The sequence below is a fragment of the Plectropomus leopardus genome, chromosome 17, assembly GCF_026936395.1.
Source record: "Plectropomus leopardus strain MGB_pleo_1.0 chromosome 17, ASM2693639v1, whole genome shotgun sequence".
In the NCBI taxonomy this organism is placed as follows: Eukaryota; Metazoa; Chordata; class Actinopteri; order Perciformes; family Serranidae; genus Plectropomus; species Plectropomus leopardus.
The window spans coordinates 17,427,483-17,438,644 of record NC_142192.1 but is presented as its reverse complement, the minus strand read 5'-3'; the positions used below and the strand labels follow the sequence as shown (position 1 = coordinate 17,438,644).

Below are 11,162 nucleotides of genomic sequence, written 5' to 3'. Positions count from 1 at the left end.
TTCACGGTTCCTTCTGCATGAGCATGGGGCTGCTGGTGCAGTGATTATCTTGAGTAAGCAGCTCATGATTTCTGGAAAGAGCCATTGTTGATTTTTTTTCTTTTTTTTTCACTTTGAGCACCACAAGCTGAGAGCCATCTAGTTCCATATATCTGAGAGGAGGACATACATTCCCACAACCAATATCTCCAACACTAACCAACTCACACCAACAAAATTAACAGCACTACAAGAGTTCAAATATGTGTTTTCGATTTTGGGGTGACTTTTGCTTTTAGAACAACTGATGCTCAGAAACAATGGGCAACTGCTTGCAAGTAATCCTCTGTGGAAGAGCCCACGCTTGTTTGTTCAGGGGGTGACGTCACAGTACTGGCTAGCCTTTTGTGCAGTGATCCCTGGGAATGGAAAGACAAAACGCCACAACAATAACTGCTTGTTACAGATGAAGCCAAAACACACACAGGAAAAAATAATCTTCTGGATTATCAATTTGACTATGCATGAAAAGTCAAATGCTTCATGTTCCTGCTACATCACTATTGAAAATCCATAGCAGAGCTCTTTGGATTGCCCCTGTGTTTTGAGTCAGCGGTATTAAACTTTCAGGACTTGCTGTTCTGAACACTAAAACATGCCTTTTCTCCCAGTGCAGCTGTCAGGACAACACAAGAGCGTGTCCTGTCTTTATTGTCAATATCAAACAAAAAACAGCACTGACAAAAGGTTCCTCGTGGACACAAGCCTCAGCCAAGTAAAAAATTGTTATCTCTTCCTCCAGCTCATGTTTGACCACTCTTCACTTTGTCTCCCCGTATTATTTGTCAGCAAGATCTCTCCTGAGGTCACTGGTGACACACCAGTAGCACAACTTAATTACCCACAAACCTCAGGGAAAAATAACCAGGAGCCTCTCTAATCACTGTGACTCTGCTGCCAGAGGTAATGAGAAAACCCCCTCCTTGCCTTTGCTCTGTCACCATGCATTTCATCCTCAGGGTTGGCTTCTCTATTTTCTTTCTCCTCTGACCTCTCTCATCCCGCTCGATCCCTTGAGAAAGTCCCAGTTGGTGGCCTTTCTCCGGGGTGAGCGATGGCAGCTCCATGGGCAGACTCATCTATACTTAATTACCCACAAGCCCCTTGGAGGGCAGATGTAGAGTGACCGAAGCATGCGCACTGTCATCTCTCGCCACTTGTTCCTTCAACGCATCACCAACTGACTGACTGGACTATCAAAGCCCGTCCACTGAGACTGTTTTCACCATGTTACATAACAAAATCATTTTGGGGGAAATCCACTTTGGAAGAGGGCTGTTATTAGCGTAAATATCGCTCAACATTGATACATTTTTAATGAAATAATCACTTTGAGTTGACATTCCCCCCCTTGGTTATTCCAGTGCAACATGACTTCAAACCCACAGACCTGCTCCTCTTACATTTTCAGACAGACCAGCGGGGACTCGGATTGGTCACAGTTAAGCTTCAATGCTTCTGGGTAACAGAGTTTGTCATGCCCAACACCCAGAATGATATTTCGAAAACATGGGATTGCGAGTACACTGCAAATCAAGGAAAGAGCCAAGTTGTTCTCATCTGCAGATGCCCTTGAATCAGCGTGTCATGCACATATGAGACACTGAGATCAATTTGAAAATTTATTTTCATATAAAAAGACACTATGAAAACATTAGAGGACTACTTTGTACAATCTTATGTATAAAAAGAACAGAAATGAGAGAGAAAAGGAAAGGGAGGGGTTTTCAGTCATAAATCAACGGGATGTCGGATGGTTGTAGCAGTCGGTTAACACCTAAGCATCAAAGGCTGAAGGGTGGAGGTGAAGGTGAGCATAGTAGGATTTTGGAGCTGTCATCCGCCTTAAGTTGGAAATTGTGTTTGGCAGGCTTTCAACACACAAAGGAAAATAAGATGGCATACTCGCATCAACTTTATGCACTAGCATCAATCCAGTGTTCATCATAGACAATGAAATTGTAAAATTGCAAGGAGATCTCAGTCGGGGTGATTAAACATTTCTATCAGTTGAGCAGCTTCTCACTTACCGTTCCTGAAGATGAAAACTTAAAGTCCAGCCTGAAATCTCTCATAAGGTTCAAAATAAGCTCGCTAACAGAAAGTAAGAAAATCTCATACTGCGCTGAAATAACACTTTCCCATTTCTCTCTTTAATCCTATTTATAAGTAACCATGGGAACAAGGAATTATAGAGAATACATCTGCAGTACTCCCCCTAATGATGGCTTTTAAGTATAAAAAACCTCATTTGTCTGTGTAAAGGTCGAATCTGTTTCCCCTGAGACTGATGTTTTCTTCTGCTATAGATCGACACCCATTGACTGAGACACTGCCCTGTGACAGGCCGCTGCCTTCTTCTGTATGGACGCGCCGCACAGCCAATCTGGATCCCACGTCTCACAGAAGGTCAGGTGAATGTGACCTTAGCTCTGCGACCTGGGGGCCTCAGAGAGAGCCGGGCTTTGGGTTCCCCTATCAGCTGATTAGCTTGAAAGGTTAGAAGGGCCGCACTCTTGTCTCACCATCTGCGCCGTGCTGCACGACTACCACATTAGGGATCTTTAAACAGATGGTTTGAGGGCTGCATTGGAAAATGTCAGGACAAATCGCCATCCCCGGATAATTACTGTTTTGAGCACACCCCTTCTTAATCTGCATCTCTGCCTGCCTCTAGCTTTCTATATTTTTTTGGATCTCTTTTCCTTGGCTACCATTTTCTCTTGCCCTTTTTTTTCTTTCCCCAAATTGTCTCTCATCTCTTTCTCCAGACTGTTAGATTAATGGAAGCCGCTTTGAACATAGACAGAAAAGTTATCGAGCCGTCTATTGAATTCATCCTGCACTCTGACACTTTCTCTCTGTCGGTGTGTGGAGGACTGATGTGCTAATGTAGCAACAGCAGGAAACTGCTTGCCCCTTTAGAGACCGAAGCACGGATGGAGAATGTCAAGCAGGAAGCATCACCATTGGCTTTTTTTGGGGGGGAGCTGTTTCCTCTTCAGTCCGCCACCTTGTAGGCTCGTAACCTCTGTGACTTCATCTCTGTCTTTCTATTTCACTCTCTCTTGCTCTCCGCAGCTGCTGTGCTCAGAAGTGCAGGATACAATCACACAAACAGGGCTCCATGTGAAGGAGGAATTATACATCTGGCTTCAATGCTAACATTAAGATTTCATGCCTCCTGGTAGCACAACACTGGGTGGGCAGAGGAGAAGGAGGTGGTAGACGAAAGCAAAGGAAGGCATGTTTATCTTTGAATCCGTGATGGGGTTCTTGGCTCAAATCTGGCTCAAGTTGTGTCTAGTCTTGCATATCATTGGCTTGAAAAGCCTCCTCGGGTCAGGTGAAGCCAGCAATATTCCCTCAGTAACAGAGGAAGAGCAAGTTAGCTGCTAAAGCGATTGATATTTCACTTGGCGGCATAAGCGTACATTTTAGCGATATGAGAGATGCTAAACAGAGCTCGCACAGATCCCATTTGGGCTGAAAATGAATGAGATATTCTCTTTTTCGACGTGATTGGTGATGGCTGAAATGGATTCAGATGCTGCAATCTCTAAAGGCTTTTATCTCTAAGCACTGGGGGGGAAGAAAGGAGGAGAAGCGAGAATCTGCATGACGATCGCTATCCTTCTTTACCCTCATGGGTGAATAACATGCGGCACACATTACCTCAGAAAGCAAGCTCACATTATGCGCTGTGTGTGTGTCCTAAATCATGTTTTTGAAAGTTCCACATGGGTTAATTCTCACAGGAAAAGAAAAAAAAGAGAAAAAATAATGAAAAAAGGCAGCACAAGCAGAAATCAAACCAGTCTGAAAATAAATCAATTCTCCTTGAACAGTTGTTTCAATCGTATTATTTTTCCATTAAAAGTTTCAAACCATAGAGGAGGACATTTTTTTTTAACTAAACCATAGAAAATACACAAAAAAAGGGGGAATACAATGTTGACACAGAGGATGTGAGAGGAATGGATGGATGGGATTGTTGAACTGGAACCTGAAAAAAGCAGAGCGGATGGCACATATCACTGAGCAGCTCTTACCCCATCCCAGATCCATCCAAAATGACCAAAAGAAAAAAATTAAATAAAAAAAAAAAAGAGTAAAGACTGAGAGATCGAATGCTTCCGTCATCCATTAGGAGGAAAAAGGGCATAAATGAAAGCAGGGTGACTAGGGGGGGGGGCTACCAGTGTGGGAAACCTCAGTGAAATTTTTTTCCCCTTGCTATAAAAAGAACTGAACGGTGCAGAAATATTATTTTTCTTTTTTACCCCCCAAATCATCAAACAATTGAAAGAGATTTTCTTTTTTCTCCAGAATAAAATCAAGACATTTTTCTCAGAAATAAGTTTTTCATAGTTTTTTTTAGTTCATTTAAAAATTTTCCTCAGTCCCAGACGTGTCAAGCCCCTGTTCTTTCTTTTCAGTAGTCTTTGCGAAAATATAGAGTAGAACAGTCCTCTTTCGTGTCTGTCCACTGCAGCAGTAAACAAATACAGTATGGGATCCAACAGAGCACATTGCAAGAGACGGGGAGCAGTGTGTGTGAGATCTTTGCGAGAAATCATGTACTTATGTATAGCTTTTTCAGGAGTTTGTCTCAGCGTGAGCACATGTGTATTCAAGTGAGTATGTGGATGTGTGTGTGTCTTCACACTTCAGTCTGGAAGTCTCCCTCGGACGAGTCAGGCGTGTTGGCGGAGGAGGAGTCCCAGTTCTTATTGTGCAGCTCCATCCGGTCTTTCTGCTCCCCAGGCACGATGGACAGCTCAGGGGTCATAGTCTTGAAGCTGTCCCAGGAACTCTGGTCCTCCGGGGTTGACTTGTCCTGATGGAGAAGAGGGACAAGGGAAAGGGCAATGTAAGGAAAAATAAGCTGTTTGAAGGCACAACATGGATGTAAAAAGATATAAAATCTCAGTGAAGTTCTGGTTGCATAAATCCTGGATTTTATTTTGATGGTTTTGAATGCAATTATTATCTGTAATAATAACAGTGGTGACATCACTGACGTGTTGTCTAACAGGGCAAGAAACACAAGTTAGATTAGCCAAACTCTGTTATTAACATCCATCCATTTATAGACCAACTTCCAGCAGAGCAAAAATACCAGTCCATTTTCATTCCGAACTTGTAAAATAGCACCGCTTTGTCAATGCTCTTGGCTTAAGTGCACAACGCCAAAAGGTACTTTTCACGTGTACATGAAATGCTGCTGGATGGTGTCAGGTGAAAATGCTGCAGAACTGAACCGGGCACCGTGTTATTATACATTGCTGGATGGCAATACGGCATCTGCTGCATCCGCCAATATGTGCATGGGCAGCGTCTCTTGAGAACGCAGCCGGGTGGAACCTATCATGTGCACAAGAAATGTGGCATGATGGCGTCAGGTTAAAACGCCGCCGAACGACATAATATAAGGAGCACGAGGGCCGGTGGATGGGTTCCTGTGTTCGCTTCCCGTGTGAATGTGATGGGTTTTTTTTTTTTTTTTTTTACAACTTATCGTGTGCCTCCTTCACCTACACCTAACCATCCGTGACTTTGTCGCCTAAACCTAACCATCAGTGCCAGAATGTGCGTTGGTTGCTATGTGTTATAGTTGCCTAAACATAACCGCATGCAGTGTAATCCTGCCATGCACGTTTGCTGACGTCAAGTAAGCGGCATCCTGAAGCTTAAAGGGAAGACGCAGAAGGATACCAAAAATGAAATGCTTAAATGTTGAAGTCCACTGACAAAGCTGCAATATGTGACGACTTGGGGTGAGAACATGTTGAAAATACCAACCTGCCCAAGAGGAGTAACTTTTGCGGCACCTATTAAAATCTACAGACTTTTTCCTTGTCCATACAAGTTGCATTATGAGTAATTTAGGCATCTTGAATTACTCATAATGCAACTTGACGAGCAACAGTTCAGTCAGTGATTTTGGTGTGTTATGCTAGTAGCGGCTAATGTAGCCTTGAGCAATAAACTTGATGTAGCAACAGACATCTGGTAATCTTATATCTTACTCCACACCCTCACTTGAGGCAATTTATCATAATTTGTAGCTGCCTCCAGATCGACAAAATACTTCGCAAATGCAGCACTATTCCCCAACACCCGTAAACAGGGTTTGATTTATAAAATTGCGAGAGTTGACAGGGCAGATATTAAACTGGAAGCACAGAAGCAAAAACAGTCTGCTGTTTTTTCTCAAGTTAACTTTGGTTTAATCATCTAACTGAGGGTTGTTAAACAAATGAATTTTAATTTCTATCAATTTTCTCTTGTTGGCCAATTTGCATTACTATTCTTAGGTTAGACTGTTGTAAGTACTCAAATACTCTTTGATCAATTAATGTGTGTACTTGAATGTGAAAATTACTTAAAATGCCTGTCCCTAGTGCATACCAGTTTTCCTGTTCAATGATGGATTATTAGAGGTATTTTGGGTGCACTTACTTTTGGTTTTATCTCCAAATAAAGTGGAATCTCATTAAACTGTGTCTCTGTTTCCAGTGTTGGGGAGTAAGCAGTTACGCGTAATTAGTTACAGTAATTAAATATCAAAATAAATATAACTGTAATCAGTTACAGTCACTGAGAAAAAATATGTAATTAAATTACCGTTTCTAATCAAAATGTTGGTGATTACAAAGGGGTTACATATGAAAAAATATTTTCAGTAAAAATATATAAAAAAATATATATATAATATAAAATAATATATAATATATAATATAAAAATCTATATGTTGAATAAAACATTCATTCTGTTGCGTTACATCTTTTTGCTGTGCAGGAATGCCATCTTTCGACATATTTTTGGACAACTCGGGTCAGACAAATCTGAGGACAACATTTATGCACTTATGTTTTTAGGTCTATTTAACTTCATTGCCCAATTTAAAAATTTTGTTAAAAAGTAATCAAATGTAATAAGTTACATTACTTTTAAGTAATTAAAATAGTTATGTATCTTATTCCATTTTAACAAGGTAACTAGTAATCTGTTACCTCTTACATTTCAAAATAACTTTCCCAACACTGCTTGTTTTCAAAATGTCTAATTATCGGACCGCTTGTGTTTCTTGCCATGTCTGACTTTGTAGCAATCGTTCTAAAATTCAACAATCACATTTGGGGAGTACTTTGTTAGGATAAGGGGTAGAAATGATGCCAACACTGTGAAATAAGACCCACAATGTCACAAAATTGAATTCTCATTCAAATTAAGTATCTGGAAAGCACTGCCCTGGTTACTTTTGGACAGTATACAGATTTGGAGATGGATACATAAAATATGCACTCACAGAAGATAAATTGGATCCCTAAACTTTGCAAATATCAACACACATACAAAGACCAACCTCTAAGTGCCATTTCTTAGAAATGATTTAACCTCACAAACACAAGCAGGGCCATACATACCTGTAGTTCAAGGCACCTTTCTATCTTCCTATCATCAAAACATACTTATTTTCTTCTCCGAAATGAGACCTTACGTCTTTTATCTCCCACCTCTTCCAATCACTGACTTTTCAGACTGATAAAAGAACAAAACGTTCCCGGCTCTGTTCTGTGATCTCTGCATGTGGTCCGCAGATGTGCCCACCATGCATGTAATATACATGTTTGAGGATTAGCAAAAAAAAAAACATAATTAGAGGTAGCATTATGCATCAGATAAGGGGCCATTATTCAAATCAGAGTGGGTATCTGGCTGAGATAATGATTTCACAGATTCGAGTTGGGAAAGACATGGGGGAAACGCTGGCCCAGATGACTTTTGGTGGAGCGACACATTCAAAGACAGAAACCAAGATGGACTACTTGCGGTGCTTTTCACAGACATGATGGACCCAGCTGCAGCAGAGCTTTTTGGACTACATGGAGCCGAATAGTCACATTAACAAGAGTGAATATTCACAGGGCATATCTCGCAGTACAACATATCTAAAGCAGTGGTTCCCATCCGGTCCAGCCACTCTGTCCAGATTTCTCCTTTGTCATTAATTTAGGCCTGTCGGTTTGGAAGGCATGTTTTGTCTAAGAAAAAAATTGGCAATTTATTGTTTTTTTTTTTTTTTGTCTTTTCAAAATTTGATGAATAAAAAACAGTCCCCTAGGCCTATTCATATTTTGGGAAAAAAGGCCACATAATCCCAAGAACAGGGCAATGAAATTGTTTCTGTTATATAAAAAAAAAATCTGATACTCTACAGCAGGAAACCAAACTTCAAAAATAAAAGCTATGTGCTGCACATTCATATACTTCAATTCATATACTTCTACAAACTTAACATGACCGTGAGTCACTTGCGGTCCATTCCGAATGGCACTGCGACCCACTTTTGGACCGCTACAGTTGGGAACTACTGTTTTAAAGGGAGCTCTCTGTGTGCCTACTTGTGCCTATGTAATCCATTTGAGAGCGCACTTCAACTCTATCTCTAACTCAGCAGTCTCCTTTCATTTTGTTTTCTTTTTCCACAATCCCACCTTCCCTTCATCAACTCTTATTAAGTTCTCATGTGTAATTCACTTTGAGCTATTCATACCCTCAATCCATGTCTACCTGTTCATCAGACACAGAGACACACACACACACACACACACAAAAACACACAAGTCATTGATCTGCAGTAACACAGCACTCCCTCCCCACCCCTTTGCAGCGTGATGATCGTCGCCAGAGCGCTAGGGGGCAATATCTGCCTGATTATCATTCTCCCTGCGTCACAGCCTGACAGTTGGTAAAATGAATACAAAAGGAATAATCTGGGAGCCAATTTGCATGCTAAATGCTGGCGAAGGAACATTTTGTAATGCAGGAGTGTGGGTAATGCTGCAGTTAAGCCCAACTTTATCCCTGGGAGACTAGGCTAACGCGATTGTGCTGCTACTGCGTGTCTATCCATTCCCTTTCGCCATCTCTGCCTTGCCTCCATTCCCTCCTTGCCCCAAAGCCCCATCTCATCCCTCTCTTTCTCCCTCTCTCTGCCAGAAACCCCTCTACTTACACTCGACGAGTTCTTTTCACCTCCGGCAGACGAAATGCTCCATCGCTTTTCCCTCTGTGGTGATGAAATGGGAAGGAGAAGGGGGGGGGGTGACGAGAAAGAGGGAGGCAGAGGAAAAGAAAGAGAGAGAAGAGGGGAGGAAGGAGGGAGGGGGGATCACAGTCACTGACAACTCTGCCCTGAAACAATAGCATTGTTCCCACACCTTCAGTGGGTGAACAGGCAGTCGCTGCTCTCACACCTTACCCCTTCTCTCTATCCCCCTCACCAGCTCTCTCATGAGAAAATACAACACGTGTACACACTCAAAACATGCACGCATGAACAGAAACAAGAGATCAAACACGCAATACGAGCATGGTTGTGCGCACATAATCAAACTGTGTTGGAACACGCAGTATTTTCAATGTTCTAACTTGCCAAAGCTTAGAGGAAAAACCGACAAAGCAAGGGCAGGGTGACTGAAGGATTCTACATGCTATGCACCACGAACAGCAACTACAACTACTATAGAGGGGATAAAAGAAAGGACGGCATGTGGGTGTAGAGTAATCTGATTCTAAAAGCCGTAACAGTGAATCTGCTGTGCACTGCTAGAGGCGTCGAAGCTCATGTTTTCTAAATAATGTTGAAAGAGGATAACGAATCTGGTTATTAGTGCATGGAAATGCTATCTACACTATCTGCATTATTGATTTTATACTGTATGTGTTAACACAACACATAAAATAGTTAAAGCTAGGCTATAAAGTGGACATTGCTGACTCTGTATGTTCTGCCTCCAGCTTAAACACATAAACCTTCCTCCCCCCGTTGTACCTCTGCAGTGTTATCTATCGTTTATTTTATGTCCCTGTCTTTTTTTTTTTTGGTAAGCAAACTGCTGCTTATGCTGGTGCGCTTCTGTCCGGGTGGTCTGTTGTGTACAGGTGTTCTCAATAAACAGGTGTTTTCCTAGTTGGCTGGTCAGGCTCGGAGCTTGTGATGAGTCCAGCAACACCAGTGCAAAAACAAAAACAAAACAAACATACAAAAAAAGAAAAAGGCAAAACAGAAAAGTCCTGTAGCATTTGGTGATGCTGTTCTCTTGTGGTGGCTGGCCAGCAGCTCTAAGCAGTATGTGTCATGTGTTTGGTTTTGGGGGGGGGGGGTATCACGTCATTTGTACTCTCTAAATCCCAGTGCGCCTCAAGTCTGGGCACAAATTGATTCCCTTCAGTGGTTCCAATGACTTGGCAAATATTGGCTATATTGACTGGAGCTTTTTTTCCCCTGCTAGGAGTATTCTAAGTTGTTGTAAAAAAGCTTCTGTGACAAACAATAATAAGTTTATGTTTATATTGTTTTTTTTTTCTGCAAAAAGCAGCAGAGAAATTGCACATCATTCTTTTAAAGTGAGCTGTTTGTGTAAGTGTTTGGGAACGGGTCTGAATGAGTTTGTTTTTGGTAAAAGGCACAAAGACATTTCTAGGTCTCAGCACACCGCCATATGTGATGTGATCATTAGCGTGCCCCAACCGATATGCTGAAAAAATATAGAAACATAAAATTTGCGATTGGTTGATACTTTAAGTTGATATTTTGTCAGCAGCATCAGTGGTACAATGTAAGTGTAGTACTATAGTACATTAACACAAGTACTGTACTACAACTTTAAGGGACTTGTATTTATGGACTAACTTTTAGTCCACTACATTTATGTGACAAATTTAGCTCCTAGTTACTTTACTGATTAAAGGAGACCTACATGGTATTATTAACGATACAGAGATTGTCTGCACATGGCTCTCAATATGGACGTGGCTGAGCCGGTGGCTAGAAGCAAACAGTTCCAACTCCATACACACTGCTAACAACGGCAACAGTACTGACAGAGCTAAGCTGATGGTGTAGACTAGGGTGGATAAAGGTATGTGCTATGCTACCGCACTGTCACTGTGGTGATATCAATGCTCATTGCAAATGAGAGCATTGCAGATTTTCGGTAATTAACTAGCCAGTAGGATATACACATGCAGTAACATGAACGCGTGGCAGGGACCAGCTATCAAAACAAAAAACAGACAAGCTCTGATTGCAACACACACAGAGGGAGTG

General features: G+C 41.6%; 1 protein-coding gene across 2 annotated transcripts in view; it reads right to left on the bottom strand.

The window, feature by feature from the left end:
• Positions 1-1,648: 1,648 nt before the first annotated feature.
• Positions 1,649-11,162, bottom strand: part of adgrb2 (adhesion G protein-coupled receptor B2) — a 303,815-nt gene continuing 294,301 nt past the window's right edge. For both annotated transcript variants that reach the window (XM_088089892.1, XM_042506819.2), the window contains 2 exons: positions 9,066-9,119; positions 1,649-4,879 (listed from right to left, as the gene is read on the bottom strand). In XM_088089892.1, the coding sequence (XP_087946018.1) occupies positions 4,703-4,879; positions 9,066-9,119 (231 nt within the window). In that variant the 3' untranslated portion in view covers positions 1,649-4,702. The remainder of the gene's footprint in view (positions 4,880-9,065; positions 9,120-11,162) is intronic.